Source organism: Phyllobates terribilis, unplaced genomic scaffold (assembly GCF_046119375.1).
Source record: "Phyllobates terribilis strain yellow unplaced genomic scaffold, ASM4611937v1 Scaffold_9__5_contigs__length_417890890, whole genome shotgun sequence".
NCBI classification, from domain to species: domain Eukaryota; kingdom Metazoa; phylum Chordata; class Amphibia; order Anura; family Dendrobatidae; genus Phyllobates; species Phyllobates terribilis.
Genome location: NW_027362769.1, coordinates 180,271,994 through 180,287,952, shown reverse-complemented (window position 1 = coordinate 180,287,952; position 15,959 = coordinate 180,271,994). Strand labels below are relative to the sequence as shown.

At 44.9% G+C, this 15,959-nt stretch overlaps 1 protein-coding gene across 15 annotated transcripts in view; it reads right to left on the bottom strand.

The window, feature by feature from the left end:
* Window positions 1-4,202: 4,202 nt before the first annotated feature.
* Window positions 4,203-15,959, bottom strand: part of BIN1 (bridging integrator 1) — a 217,817-nt gene continuing 206,060 nt past the window's right edge. For 10 of the 15 annotated variants that reach the window (XM_073647475.1, XM_073647477.1, XM_073647480.1 and 7 more), the window contains 5 exons: window positions 12,542-12,640; window positions 11,728-11,805; window positions 10,811-10,921; window positions 10,492-10,593; window positions 4,203-9,274 (listed from right to left, as the gene is read on the bottom strand). In XM_073647475.1, coding sequence (XP_073503576.1) covers window positions 9,167-9,274; window positions 10,492-10,593; window positions 10,811-10,921; window positions 11,728-11,805; window positions 12,542-12,640 — 498 coding nt within the window. In that variant the 3' untranslated portion in view covers window positions 4,203-9,166. The remainder of the gene's footprint in view (window positions 9,275-10,491; window positions 10,594-10,810; window positions 10,922-11,727; window positions 11,806-12,541; window positions 12,641-15,959) is intronic. The other 5 variants (XM_073647486.1, XM_073647488.1, XM_073647485.1 and 2 more) reach the window with 3 other exon arrangements.

Below are 15,959 nucleotides of genomic sequence, written 5' to 3'. Positions count from 1 at the left end.
CTGATCTCTGGTGATAGGCGGCATTCTCAGTGATGTCACCGCTGATCTCTGGTGATGGATAGGCGGCATTCTCAGTGATGTCACCTCTGATCTCTGGTGATTGATAGGAGGCATTCTCAGTGATGTCACCGCTGATCTCTGGTGATGGATAGGAGGCATTCTCAGTGATGTCACTGCTGATCTCTAGTGATGGATAGGCGGCATTCTCAGTGATGTCACCGCTGAACTCTGGTGATGGATAGGCGGCATTCTCAGTGATGTCACCGCTGATCTCTGGTGATGGATAGGCGGCATTCTCAGTGATGTCACCGCTGATCTCTGGTGATGGATAGGCGGCATTCTCAGTGATGTCACTGCTGATCTCTGGTGATGGATAGGAGGCATTCTCAGTGATGTCACTGCTGATCTCTAGTGATGGATAGGCGGCATTCTCAGTGATGTCACCACTGATCTCTGGTGATGGATAGGCGGCATTCTCAGTGATGTCACCGCTGATCTCTGGTGATGGATAGGCGGCATTCTCAGTGATGTCACTGCTGATCTCTGGTGATGGATAGGAGGCATTCTCAGTGATGTCACTGCTGATCTCTAGTGTTGGATAGGCGGCATTCTCAGTGATGTCACTTCTGATCTCTAGTGATGGATAGGAGGCATTCTCAGTGATGTCACCGCTGATCTCTGGTGATGGATAGGAGGCATTCTCAGTGATGTCACCGCTGATCTCTGGTGATGGATAGGAGGCATTCTCAGTGATGTCACCGCTGATCTCTGGTGATGGATAGGCGGCATTCTCAGTGATGTCACCGCTGATCTCTGGTGATGGATAGGCGGCATTCTCAGTGATGTCACCGCTGATCTCTGGTGATGGATAGGCGGCATTCTCAGTGATGTCACTTCTGATCTCTAGTGATGGATAGGTGGCATTCTCAGTGATGTCACCGCTGAACTCTGGTGATGGATAGGCGGCATTCTCAGTGATGTCACTTGTGATCTCTGGTGATGGATAGGCGGCATTCTCAGTGATGTCACCGCTGATCTCTAGTGATGGATAGGCGGCATTCTCAGTGATGTCACCGCTGAACTCTGGTGATGGATAGGCGGCATTCTCAGTGATGTCACTTGTGATCTCTGGTGATGGATAGGCGGCATTCTCAGTGATGTCACCGCTGATCTCTAGTGATGGATAGGCGGCATTCTCAGTGATGTCACCGCTGATCTCTAGTGATGGATAGGCGGCATTCTCAGTGATGTCACCGCTGTTCTCTGGTGATGGATAGGCGGCATTCTCAGTGATGTCACCGCTGATCTCTGGTGATGGATAGGCGGCATTCTCAGTGATGTCACTTCTGATCTCTAGTGATGGATAGGCGGCATTCTCAGTGATGTCACCGCTGAACTCTGGTGATGGATAGGCGGCATTCTCAGTGATGTCACTTGTGATCTCTGGTGATGGATAGGCGGCATTCTCAGTGATGTCACTTGTGATCTCTGGTGATGGATAGGCGGCATTCTCAGTGATGTCACCGCTGATCTCTAGTGATGGATAGGCGGCATTCTCAGTGATGTCACCGCTGATCTCTAGTGATGGATAGGCGGCATTCTCAGTGATGTCACCGCTGATCTCTGGTGATGGATAGGCGGCATTCTCAGTGATGTCACCGCTGATCTCTGGTGATGGATAGGCGGCATTCTCAGTGATGTCACCGCTGATCTCTGGTGATGGATAGGCGGCATTCTCAGTGATGTCACCGCTGATCTCTGGTGATGGATAGGCGGCATTCTCAGTGATGTCACTTGTGATCTCTGGTGATGGATAGGCGGCATTCTCAGTGATGTCACCGCTGATCTCTAGTGATGGATAGGCGGCATTCTCAGTGATGTCACCGCTGATCTCTAGTGATGGATAGGCGGCATTCTCAGTGATGTCACCGCTGATCTCTGGTGATGGATAGGCGGCATTCTCAGTGATGTCACCGCTGATCTCTGGTGATGGATAGGCGGCATTCTCAGTGATGTCACTTCTGATCTCTAGTGATGGATAGGCGGCATTCTCAGTGATGTCACCGCTGAACTCTGGTGATGGATAGGCGGCATTCTCAGTGATGTCACTTGTGATCTCTGGTGATGGATAGGCGGCATTCTCAGTGATGTCACTTGTGATCTCTGGTGATGGATAGGCGGCATTCTCAGTGATGTCACCGCTGATCTCTAGTGATGGATAGGCGGCATTCTCAGTGATGTCACCGCTGATCTCTAGTGATGGATAGGCGGCATTCTCAGTGATGTCACCGCTGATCTCTGGTGATGGATAGGCGGCATTCTCAGTGATGTCACCGCTGATCTCTGGTGATGGATAGGCGGCATTCTCAGTGATGTCACCGCTGATCTCTGGTGATGGATAGGCGGCATTCTCAGTGATGTCACCGCTGATCTCTGGTGATGGATAGGCGGCATTCTCAGTGATGTCACCGCTGATCTCTGGTGATGGATAGGCAGCATTCTCAGTGATGTCACCGCTGATCTCTGGTGATGGATAGGCGGCATTCTCAGTGATGTCACCGCTGATCTCTGGTGATGGATAGGCGGCATTCTCAGTGATGTCACCGCTGATCTCTGGTGATGGATAGGCGGCATTCTCAGTGATGTCACCGCTGATCTCTGGTGATGGATAGGAGGCATTCTCAGTGATGTCACCGCTGATCTCTAGTGATGGATAGGCGGCATTCTCAGTGATGTCACCGCTGATCTCTAGTGATGGATAGGCGGCATTCTCAGTTATTTCACTGTTTCAATGTTATATAAATACGTTAACAATGTAGATCGCAGATTAAAGCAAATCTACATTTCTTTTCTTTAATCTGTGATTATATTTTTTATCTTACATTTTCGTGTTTTGTTTATTAATACAGAAAACTTCATTATAAATTCAGATTTCAGGATTTATTATCTCAGGGGAAGCGCCTGGTAGTAAACCACAACCATCTGCTCGGTGACTTCTCCGCTACATGCAGGTGACGCCGTGACATCGATGTTGGGGTCTATAGCTCACCATTTTAGGGGCTTCTCGCAGATATTTCTAGGTAATGATTGATACAAGTACATTTTAAATCTCCTTACTAATATATAAGGGAAGATGAACAAAGTCCCGAAAAGGAAATAAAAAATGAAATCAATGGAAAATCTGTTTATGCAACAAAAAAACAAAAAAAAAGCGGTTGTATGATAAGTTCTACAACGTTCTCATGTACTTTGACCTCATTTTAAAGATCTCTGCTTGCTGCCAGTGAATGGGAACATGATTGTTTATAGGGGCTCTTCTTTACCTAATGTCATCCTGTCAGAACAGCTGAAGGGCACCAGATCGAACAAACAAGCCCCCCAATATCCGGGGCATGCGGCTGTCGGCAGTCTCTGTGTTATACAGAGTCCAATGAATTATATCCTTGGAAGGAGAAGAGCAGAAGAACAGCACTCGCCATTAGATGCCGGTATGAAGTCCTTTATTCCAGATTGCACATGCAGATGCCGCAGTTGGGGGGGTGCGGAGAGGACGACAGACATTTCGCACACTGAACTGCGCTTCTACGGGTCCAACCAATCTTCTTTACCTAATTCTGCTTACAGCTGAGGTTTTGTTACACTTTCATCCAGTTTACATAATCCTTAGTACATCAGGAACACCAGCAGCATAGATCTCTGTCCTGACTTGTTTGTTACAATGTATCAGTGCAGGTAACATGTATTTTGCAATAAAGTTTCACGCCACTTGGTGGCCCCTGTAGTCACTGTCACTATTTGGTTTCTACATGATAGCAACCCACTATAACAAATGTGTCAGGTTCCACCCACTTGTATTAATTTTGTCCTATAAAAGTACATTTGGGAGGAGCATACAGTCATGTGACAACTGAGCTCCACTCATACCGGGAAAAGATTTAAAAAGGAAAAGATGCATGATGGGAAATAAGTGAACTAGAAAAGTAAGGACTGTCCACATTGATCTGTCTCCTCCAGGGGGGGCGAGGACATGGTGCCATGACCGGTGGTTGCCCTTAAAGTGACCTTGCGGCCTGATCACTGCCTGATACCTTCCGGGGACTGGTTATTGTGTGGCCTTTCCACAAATGTCCTACTTTTTTGTGCTTCTTCGTGACCCCATGTGGGTTGTGGGTTCGCCGGCAGTAAGAGGCGGAGGCGTCCGCTGGGGATAACTCTTTATTGGATGTAACATAACAGGTGAACAGGTGTAACAATGTATTCAGGACAAGCCGATACCTGAGCCAAAACACACAGCAGGACTCCATCCCCTTTGAATTAGTCTTTTTCTCCGCTTTTTTTTTCCGCCTTTCCTCCTAATCTGCATCGGCCTCATTGATAAATGGCGACGCCTTATGCGATATCAGTGATTGACGCTTATATAATTTACATGATCAGAACTCTGAGAAACTTATATATTTTTTTTCCCCTGTAAACTTAACCCCTTGTTATCTTTCTGTCATTTTTAAAATGTGCCGTCAGCCTTTTCACAGCGGAAGCCGCCATTTTTTTTTGGACTGGGGAGATAGTTCAGCAAGCAAACCCAAAAGCTACCATAAGGCACAGTGGAGGGCGCGGTCGTGGATCAGCAAAGAATGGGCGACAAGCTGTTAATATGTTACATAGTATTTCCTACATATGTGTCAATAAATCACCGGCACAATAGGATGACACATGCGCTGCCTTATATTGTATGTGTAGATAGCACTATTGCACGTATCAGTCCGGTGCCCGTATAGCACCATGCTATTTCCTAGGTTATTACGTGAGCCCCTGCGCTACTTTACTTACTGAAATGATGAGTAGAATATATTAATCCAGTGTGAAAATGGCGGCATCCGCTGCGTCTTGGCGGCCGGACGCCTAAAATTCCCAATATCTAATATAAACTATGTGCCATAAATATATTCTGTGCACCGCTCTCCTTCCATTGTTGTAGTGTTTGTTACAAAATAATAATAATAGACAAAAAATATATATATATATAATGTAATATGCTGCAGACCGGTCAAGTAATGCAATACATGTGTATGAGTCCCAGCAGCATCTGCGGCAGAGCGGCGGCAGCGGCCATACTTTGGATCACTTGTTCCTGGGTTCGTCCTACGTACATAACACACAATGTCCCTGGCGGGTCACATAATACAGTATAAAATCATCACAGTTCTGTTAGCTATGAATGAACACGCACACACAAACAGTCCTTATAAAAAAAAAAACACAAAGGGTTAATGGGGGTCTGCACACACGTCAGCGGCGGAAGATCATGGGGAGGAGCCATGGAAGCCGTACGGGCGGTGCTTACAATGCGGCGGTGGGATCAAGCTGAAATGATCAACATTTCTGAACCTTTAAGTGGTCATCGGTCATTTAGCGCCATAGACGACCTCCGAAATAAATATCGTACACTCAAGTGTCTGTACCCTGAAAGCAACAATGGAGAGAGCCAGGAGATTATTTATAAATGACTGAACAAATAAAATCAGAGATATTAGTGCCAAACACTGACTGATTATCTCACAGCACTGACTGATTATCTCACAGCACTGACTTATTATCTCACAGCACTGACTTATTATCTCACAGCACTGACTTATTATCTCACAGCACTGACTTATTATCTCACAGCACTGACTTATTATCTCACAGCACTGACTTACTATCTCACAGCAATCACTTTGTATCTTAAAGCACTGATTTATTATCTCAAAACAATGAATTAATATATTGGAGCAGTTACTTATTATCTCAGAGCACTGACTTATTATCTCATAGCAATAAATTAATATCTTGGAGCACTGACTCAAAGCTGAGTACTGAATTATTTCAGATGCTCTGACTTAGTAGCTCAGAGAACTGATTTTGTATTTCACAGCACTGATTTATTATCTTGGAGCACTGATCTATTAGGTCTGAGTACTACTTTGTATCCCCAAGCTCTGACTCATTATCTCAGAGCCTGATTTATTGTCTGGGTGCAGTGACTCATTATCTCAGTCCTGACCTATTGTTTTGGAGCACTGACTTTGTATCTCAAAATACTGACTTAATAGCTCAGAGCACAGGTTTATTAGCACACAGTTGATAGATCGCTGATATGTTGCCTCAGCAAGTATCAACTCACCTCAAATTACTCAATTATTATCAATATTGTGAATATTCTCCTTCACTGACTTATTATCTCAGTCATTAACCCATTACTAAGCACAAACTATCTCAAAGTATCCAAGTGAGTGACTGAGATGACATTTTGGTCTGTAAAAATAATCTAATCTGAAAACACTGACTTATTATCTCAAAATCTAATTTATTTCCTAGAATTGCTGAGATATTATCTCAGTCACTGACTCAGATCCCAGAGAACTAGATTATTATCTCAAAATAAAGCTGGTTGCACATGAGATATTAATGTACAGATCTAGCTAAATGATCTGCCAATGATAAATATCTCATGTCAATGACTTTAGACGCTTCTCAGGTTTCTGAGATAATATCTCAGTCAAAGACCATTATGGCAGGTCGGTGATACATTTTTTCAGCCAGTGATGAAGGACAATAACTCAGAGCTCTGAGATTTTGAGCTGTCATGACAATATTGATGTATTTCAGACCCTGAGTAATAATCCCAGTCTCTGACTTATTGTCTCAGCGCATTACACTATCATCTTAGGTCTGTCTATGACTATGTCTGACTCTTTTCAGAATGCGGAGATACTGTCTTAGAATCATATTCATAGTTTCCCTTCTCAGACCACTGTGGGCTCGGACTTATTATCTCAGAGCTGTAAAATACTGAGCAGTGACATAACAGCTTCTGCTGCTGAGACAACATCTGCATTTTTTTTCAAGGTTTCTTCCTCATTGTCTGCTCTTTACTTAAAATGTGTCAATTTGTGGGGTCGACCACTGTTAGGCTATGTGCCCACGTTGCATTTATGAAGCAGAAAATTTCTGCTTCATTTCTGCAAGTCCTCTCCCGGAAAAACGCATGCGGAATTCCGCACGCGTTTATCGCGCATTTTTCGCGCGTTTATCACGCGTTTTCCACATGCGGAATTGCCTTGCGTTTTTTATGCATTGGACAAAGGCAATTCTGCTTGCAGAAACGCAAAATTAAATGACATGCTGCGGATTTTTGAACGCAGCATAAACGCTGTGGAAAAATCCGCAGCATGTGCATAGAACTTGCGGAATCACATTGGGGACCATGGGGTGCGGGTTACCAAGCGTTTTACAAGCATTTCCGCTGCGGAAATTCTGCATCAAAAACGCTTGAAAAACGCTACGTGGGCACACAGCCTTAGGGGCCTTACAATCACACAGACCACCTGGATGGAGGTGGAAGCTGCCGCCATATATCCTTCCTGGGATCCAGCCCACCGAAGCAAATACTTAGCGCTTACAGCCTGTGGCGCGCTCCATGAAACATTTGGACAGCTCGGGTTTGTGTGTAAGAATATCTGCTTAATAATTCAGGAAAAGAAGCCAATGGTCATGGAGACACCACAATTAGATATATTTTAATTACAAACATCACAGAAAAAAATACTTCCAATCTCAATAAGATCGTACAGAACAATCCAGCACTCCAAAACTTTATAACTACTAACTATAGGGGGTGGGGGGGGGGAATCAAAACTTTTTTCTGGTTTTGAAAAATATCGAACACTGGGAAAAGTTTCACAATTTAGAGGTCTCAATCCCAAGTTTCGCCAAACAGAAATCATTAGAAGAATGCGCGGTCACGATCAATGGGGTAAATCCTGCGACCTTGTGCCAATCAATGGGTTCATCACTGGTGCTCAGCATCTTCTTGCTTAGGACCCTCAAGCATAAAGTTACCATTCTCCGGGACCCCAAGTCGAGGAAAGATGGTAGAATACACAGTGCATAATAGTGTGAAGTGCCCCCCTTACTAGAATGGCATCACGAGGTCCCATCTTACAATTAGGGCAATCTCCCACCAGGGTGGGACACGTAACCTTGGGTCCCAGTGGGTGATGATGTGGAGAATAGAGCCACATTGGCAAGCTAGGTCCATGGTCAAATATGCACATTTTATGGGATTTCCAGATGAAATTTTTGCCATGTTTTATCTACATTTTTGTTATCTTTTTTGCAAAAATTATAATCTTTGAAATCTTGAGCTTAACTTTTATGCCTAATAATTCATTAAAGTCTAAATCCAATGTATTATGTAGCGTCTCCCATCTTCCTGAACCTTTATGCTCCTTCTTACATGATTCTTATGTTTTCTGTTGCTTTGTAGGAAGAGCCTGAAACAAGTCTGTGCAGCACGGAGTCAGTCTACTGTACAGCAGAACGGGATGTACCTGTCACTATTAGTACAGAAACCACACGGCATAATAGTGTAATATTAATCTTATACATTCTGGCAGGAATTAGGCTTTAATATATAAAAGTCCAGATTCTAGAGGTACGAGGAGCACCAGTGTCCCAAAAAACAAGAATGTGACGTATTTATGCATTATTATATTAGCCAAAAGTTGTGGAGTTCCCTGCCCTGAGCTGCGGACATCACAGTTTACAAAATCTATAAAAAAGAAAAAGACACCCCCATTAAATAATCCCACCCTATGACCAGAGCTGTCCAAATATTTCATGGCTTTATTAGAGGGAGTATGGGCAGACAATGGCGGAGGTAACCGCACAAGGACATTCATTGTATCAGTGGCACGTTATATCCAGAGTAGGTGACTGTTCACACCTCTGATGACGGCGCGCACACCAGAGGTGGCCATAATGGCGTCACTGGGCGCTAGGAGACCGATGATGATGGTTGGACGATGGCCAGCTCCACTATAATAGATGCACATTGTACACTTCACACCCCATTTGGCATTCTTACATAGCATCCAAAATCATGGGGGACCCTCCGCAACCAATCAACCTGTAACAGACCTAATCTCATCCGCTGGTGGAAATGGGGGCACAAACGTACATGTTATTAGCATTCCAGGAACTGTATCTATTGACTATACTTGCGTCTATTATTGAACGGAACCTTTAAGTTGACACTTGTAGGGTTAATTGTTCATAGGGTAGACGTGGTTTGATAATTTTCACAGAAAATTTGCATTATATCCCCAAGATAAAGGGCCGGTCTTCCTCACTGGTATTTCTCTGTAAAGTTTTCTGGGAAGACTCCTTTGTGTTGATCGAACTCCTTATTCTGAAGCCAATCGCTCTCCTTAATTCCCATCAGCCAACCTTCATCCTGCAAGAGACGGCGATGAGACAAAGAGCCGCAAGGAAGGGGTTTTGTATTGGGGTTTTTTTGGATTATAGGAGAAGAAGAACATAAGGCTGTGATCTCCAATCAATGGCCCCGAGAGATGATGGAAAACTACAACTCCCAGCATGTCCTGACAGCTGGAAATCACTGATCGGACACAGTTAATGCCCCTCTATTGATCAACACTCCTCCACTTTGCCTACAATTCTCTCACCCCACTCATTTAGGACTCAGACATGAGTATTGCAGAGGTGGGAGAAGCTGTGGCAATTTCTGATGCTTTGATAACAATTCAAGTATTCCATTTATATGACTATGGGTAAATGGATGTAGCTTTTAATCACTGCTGTGCTGTCACACACTATCTGTAATATTTATTTAGTATTTTAAGGCTTTCTCTTCTCATTTCTATTACTGAGATATTATGTCTTCTCACTATCCAGATCCAACACAAAATGACTGCCGCATTCCCTGCCTCAGCTTTTATACAGGCTACGATAGTCCCTCCTGATTGGCTGCACTACACCATGTGACGTGATAGGCGCAAGGCATTATTTGGGAGTCTGCCCGTCCAAGCTGAGGTCATGTCTCCTTCTATAGCTGATGCAATCCTCTGCAATGTGTGAAATGGCGGTGACCATTTTTGGCAATTCACGCAGTGAAAAATTGTTCACAATCATCCAACTCAAGTGGATTCCGAAAAAATGTTACATAAATTCTTATCACATTGAACTGATTTGCTCATTGCTGAAAAGCAATAAGCTGCAGCACGTTTTTGGTGGATGTCAGCAGCCGATTTCTTTACATTCTCCTTTAGAGATGGGCGAGGTCACTTAGTTACAATGTTGCAATTTATGAATCAGCACAACAGTTCTTGCTCCCTGCAGATACTTCGCAGGCTGGGGACATCTCGGCTTTACTCTGCGGAGGGGTTTATCCGACCTAGTCCTCAGGGGACCCCGACCAGTCCTGTCTAAGAATTGTGCCCACAATCCTGAATTTTGGTGGCAGAGAGAAGACAACGTCGCCTCCACCCACCCGGAGCGACCATAACTCAGGAGGTTTTAGTAAAGGATTCGTTGTCTCTTTGTAACATTATGCAGGGGATTGGGTGGGATTTGGGGGGGGGATTTCCTATCGAACACAACCACTTCCATATCTACAGACGCTACTCTCAGGTCCGCTCTCGCTGCGCTCACCTGCTCTTCTGGGTTTTCGAACTGGGTTACTAGAACGATGTCTCCAGATTTCAAGTTTAGCTCATCATTGTCGGTTGATCCATAGTCATGTTGGGCCCGAACCTGAAGAAAGAAGGATGAATGAACAAAAATGTGTCAGAAAGCTTCAAAATATCTACAAGGATGAGCGCAAGTACAGCAATGAGTGCGGCTCCGGGTATAACGCATCTACAGCAAACAAGTGATACATCATCAGACTAATAGATTCTAAAATTCCAATTGTCTGGAAAATATTGTCTCCATCTAAATGTGTCACCAATAAACGAGATGACAGTCCTACCTTATAGAGGAATCCCGGGGGCATGGTTGTCTTTGGGGGTGCGCTCTCTACTGTACCATTCACAGTAGCAGAGATAGTCTCAACGACGACGGCTGGCAGAGCGCTGGACTGCTGCGAATCAACGGCAGGAACAGAGTAATACCGTCATATAAGGAACAAATGTGGTGCAAAATATAGTAAATTCATACTCCGAATTTCCTTCATTGGGTTATTCCCATCTTCATAATTAGGTATTGCTGGATAGGGCTTGTACATATAAGTAATTTTGTAATTTACTGCTTTTTACTTTTATTTATAGTTCGTTGCCTTGGAGACCGACCGCCGCTGCTAGAGACCAGAACATATGCAGTGCTAACAAGTTCTTTTCTATTGAGCTTGTAAGCGCTGTTTTGAAGGCGGCCAGAAATGTAGGTGCCTCCTACTCCTGGCCAGTGTCTGTGTAGCGCTTGCAGCCTAGACCGCAGCGGTGGTCGGTGTCCTAGGCAACGAGCTGTAGACAAAAGTTTTAAGATCTCAAGAATGGCTGAACATTTTAATAAGCAGTAAATTGCAAAAGTGCTTGTACTTACAACGCTGTCCGACAATACCCATCTGAGAAGCAAAAGGGCAAAAACTAATAAAGTATCCTAGTCTTTCTCATTCAGGCCTTTTCTGCGTTTTTCCTCATGACAACACTTCCTGTCCCTGTTCACGTTAGTGTTATCATAGGGACTCTACGTTTCACCCCAATCAGAGTCCACCATTCATTTTTCTCGCACAGTTTAGAGAATGGAAGAAGATCTGATTGGTTGATGTGAAGTCCAGTGTCCCTATGACAACACTGAGCTGACGGACCCCGGGGAAGGAAGTGTTACTAGAGGGACAAAAATAGATTATTTGCATTTTTACAGTAAATCCCATTTTTCTATACGACTTACGTTGGAATCTTTCTCCGCAGACGCCGGTTTCACCTCTGCTTCTTTTTTGGGTGTTGTGTCCGAGACGGGCTCTGACGGCTGAAACGGAAAAATCATTAATAAGTCATTAAGTCACGGCAAAAGTCTTCACCCGAGAGTCCAGACACGAAGAGCAGAAGAAATGAAATGGTCGGACTCCGGAGATATATGGTCGATCTACAATCCTGGAAAGCGGCGGCCGCTCTCAGTTACCGGTTACGAGATTTACTACTACAGATCTAGGATCCAAGAGGCACTTCATGGCATGGAGATCGTTACTGGGAACAATGGAAAGTGTCACACTGAATTATTAAATGTTGGGCAGCTGCAGAATGAGTTAACTGAGAATCCATCAGTGAGCCCGATATGACGGGAGAGTTTGTAACGCTCTTCTGTCTTTTCCTCACAGCTGATGTATAACTACATCAATGTTGAATGTGAAGAGAAATGAAAGGACAAATGGAACAACATTTTTAGTGAAGCCCAATATAAAAAAAATTTTTAGACTCAAATACATAATTAAAAAGATGAAAAATCCCTTTAATGTAAGAAAAGTGGTGACAACAACGGACAGAAGCTTCCGCCAAGAGTCAGGCAGGATTCAGTGTGAGGCTCCGGCAGATCGCAGCATTCTCGAAGCAGAAGCCGCTGCAGGTAATAACATATCTGGGGGGCTCTGAAGGGCAGCGATGGTGCGGGGGGCATCTGACTGGCGCTGGGTCCCTGGAGGCTCCTGGGGATGAGCCAGACACTATCCCTAATAACAGCAATCTAGGTAATAAGAGGGTGTACTTACTGGGTCAAACTCATTAGGGCCACTGGACCAGTCTACCACAAAAGTGGCATCGGCACTGCAGCCTCCCTGGTCCGAGGTGCCAGGCGGATTCTGCTCAGGCTGACAGCCAGGAGATAGAACAAGAGAAGATGGAGGAAGAATGAGGCAAGGAGGTTAGAAGAGACACAACATGCAGGGAGCGAGATCACAATGACGGCTTCATCATCCCCCGACTGCTCGGTCCTATCATCCTACACGACAAAGCTCACCGTCCAGTGTTTTATCACTGCCAAAGGCTGGGTGCCCATGTAGCGTTTTTCAAGCGTTTATGCTGCGGAATTTCCGCAGCGGAAACGCTTGTAAAACGCTAGGTAATCCGCACCCCATGGTCCCCAAGGGGATTCCGCATGTTCTATGCACATGCTGCGGATTTTTCCGCAGCGTTTATGCTGCGTACAAAAATCCGCAGCATGTCATTTAATTTTGCGGAAGCGCAGCGGAACTCCCGTCATTGACTTGCATTGAAACGCATAGAAACCGCGACTGTACATTTCTACAAGCGGCTTCTATGCGTCTCTATGTGCGGATGGTACCCAGTTCTGGAGGAGAGGAGAATCTCATCCAGACCTGGGTACCATTGTACCTGTAAAAAAAGAATAAAATAACAAATAAAGTTTATATTCACCTGTCCCGCGGCTTCTCTCTGCATGCCGGCATCGCTTGAGGACCTGCGGTAACGTCACAGTCATGTGACCGCAGGCCCTTCACCGCTCTGTCTCGCGATATGCCGGCAGCCGGGAACCAGCCAGGAAGCAGCGCTGCAGCCACGCCGGGGCCTCGGGGGTGAGTATAGCTTTATTTGTTTTATTTTTTACGGTTCACACTGTATAAATCCATGCTGATTGCATGGATTTATACAGTGTGACCTAGTTGTCAAGCACTTTCCAAGTGATGCTATCGCCTGGAAAGTGCTTGTCAATCTGCATGCGGAAACGCATGTGAACCCGCATGTGGATCCGCATGTATTCTGCAGGAAAAACGCATGCACAATCTGCCAGGGAGATGCAGAAATGCTGCAGAAATTTTCTGCTTCATTTCTGCATCGTGGGCACATAGCCAAAACGTTACACTGGCCCCTGGGCCCCGGTATCTGAGGGGCCACATTTTCACCCTGCCACGTAGGAGGACCACAGTCTTATAGAGGTGACGTACGTTGTGGCCATGGGACTTGCAATGACTCTGCTGTAACTGGCTCCTGAGTCTGATCTATTGGGGGCTTTTATATTTTGTCTATATTTTGTCTATATTTTGTGTATAATATTGACTTTTAGGATCGCTACTTCCTATAGTTGGCAATAGAGTTCTAGTCCTCTTCCTTTCTGAAGAAACAATCTGCATATTTCCCAGAGGAGCATTGTGGCTTAAAAGTTTCCTCACCTTGACATGCTTAACATGTCACTCTCCGCAAGGAGAAGCGTTACCCCTTGGATATCGGTCAGACACCTCTCACCCATCCAAACCAGATCTCACACTTTGCACTGACGAGGAGCAGTCCCCTGAAACACAGTGTCTGCAAATTGAGGTTTTGGCTATTATCCTAAGTCATGTGATAAGACGCCTTGAAGAGTCAATATTGACTTTTTAGGATTGTTGCTGCCTATAGGTGGCGCTAGAGTTCTAGTCCTCTCTGAAGAGACAATTTGTATATTTTGGGGGTAATGCGTTGCACTCATTATTACTTGTTGTAAACTCTATATCCCCTCTAAGGGTTCAGGACCCCCAGACTCTCAATCATATTAGACACCATCTAAGGTCACATCTGCGGCTCCTCAGCCAAAACGCCCCAAGATTCAACCAATATCCATTTGACCACGGTCGTAGTTTCATTTGTTTGGGTGAAAGGATCATTTTACTGGAATCCTGAGGAGTAAAATCTGCGACTCCGACCGTATAATATCTCCGTCCAGAGCCGCGGTTTACAGGCAGAGTCCCAGGAATTACACATTGGTTCCATCAAAGAAATAAATCAATACATTTTCTGCACAAAGTATCATCCATGTTTCTCCATCATTCCAGCCTGTAGCAATCCATTACGATCTACTCTTACATTATGGTCTTTATGGCAGGGGCTCTCTAGACAATCCTGCGCCGTCTCCGCTGCACACGGACCCCCATCCCAGGACAGTGAATATCATTTTGTCCCGGGGGTTTCACCGCCTCATTCCTGTCATTCCAGACAAATCTCTTAGCAAAACAGAGGGAGATAATTCAATGTGACAAAGGTGCAGAAGTAACTGATGAGGACAGAGGCTTTGCTATAAGGGGGCCGAGGTGCAGAATGAGGGTCTGTGGTAAAGGCACCAATGCCCCTTAGGTGGAGATCAGCTCGTCATCTCTCCCAACACATGATTGTTCCTATCTGCTGCTGTGCATGTGTTTTCAATGGGAAGAGTAAGCTGACCCAACTGGAGGAGAAACAAGATTGGACATGCCCAAACTTAATGTGTATGGAGGCTTAGGCTATGTTCACACATGTTGTGTTTTTCAGCGTTTTTTGCTGCAGATTTTTATGCAATTTTTCAGCTGTGTTTTGCAGCACCAGCAAAGTGTACGAGAAACCAGAATTCTCTGTTCACACATCATGGTTTTTTTTTATTGCGTATTTTGTGTCTTGGTTGGGTTTTTGGAAACTAGAGCATGGGTGGTGAAAAAAACGCTGAAAAACGCATCAAAAATGCACCAAAATTTGCATCAGCGTTTTTTCAGCATTTTTTATAACAAAATAGAACGGGGTTCTTTATTTTCACAGAACTTTATGTACATGCATAAGTAGAGACAGAAGGACAGTGAAAAAAGTGCTGAAAAAACGCCCAAACAATGCAGCAAAATCTGTGTTTTTGACGCAGCTGATTTCCTGCCAGAGATCAGTTTTGCTGCAGATTTGTGACGTAAAAAAAAAAACAACAAGTGTGAACATAGCCTTAAGGTTGGCGCAATGTGATGTGATAAGTGCAGACAGGAGATAAACTAAATAACGCCCCTGTATAATACGATGGATATAGATCTTGCAAGAGTTTGTATCGGAGGAGACGGTTCAGTTAAGACCCTCACGTATCTATGGGCTCCGCTGACAGTCTAATGTACATGGGGTCGCCCAAAAGATGATGTCGGGGATAAGAGATCTGGCATGTCTGATTTTAGTTGGCCGATCCCTTTGTTCTCTACGAGACAAGCCGCCAGCAGAGATGTCAGACAGCAGCTGTCTCATAGAGCGCATCGGAGCGCTCGGCAGACTGGGGGCTTCAGGATCTGGTACAGATGTTCTAAACATTTGGCTGATAATTTGGGGTAAAAAAGACCCCAATAAAAGTGCTGCTAATATGAACGAGTATCTGTGCTGTAAGGTCAGAGTCAGTCAGCGCCCAGCGAGCTGCTCCAT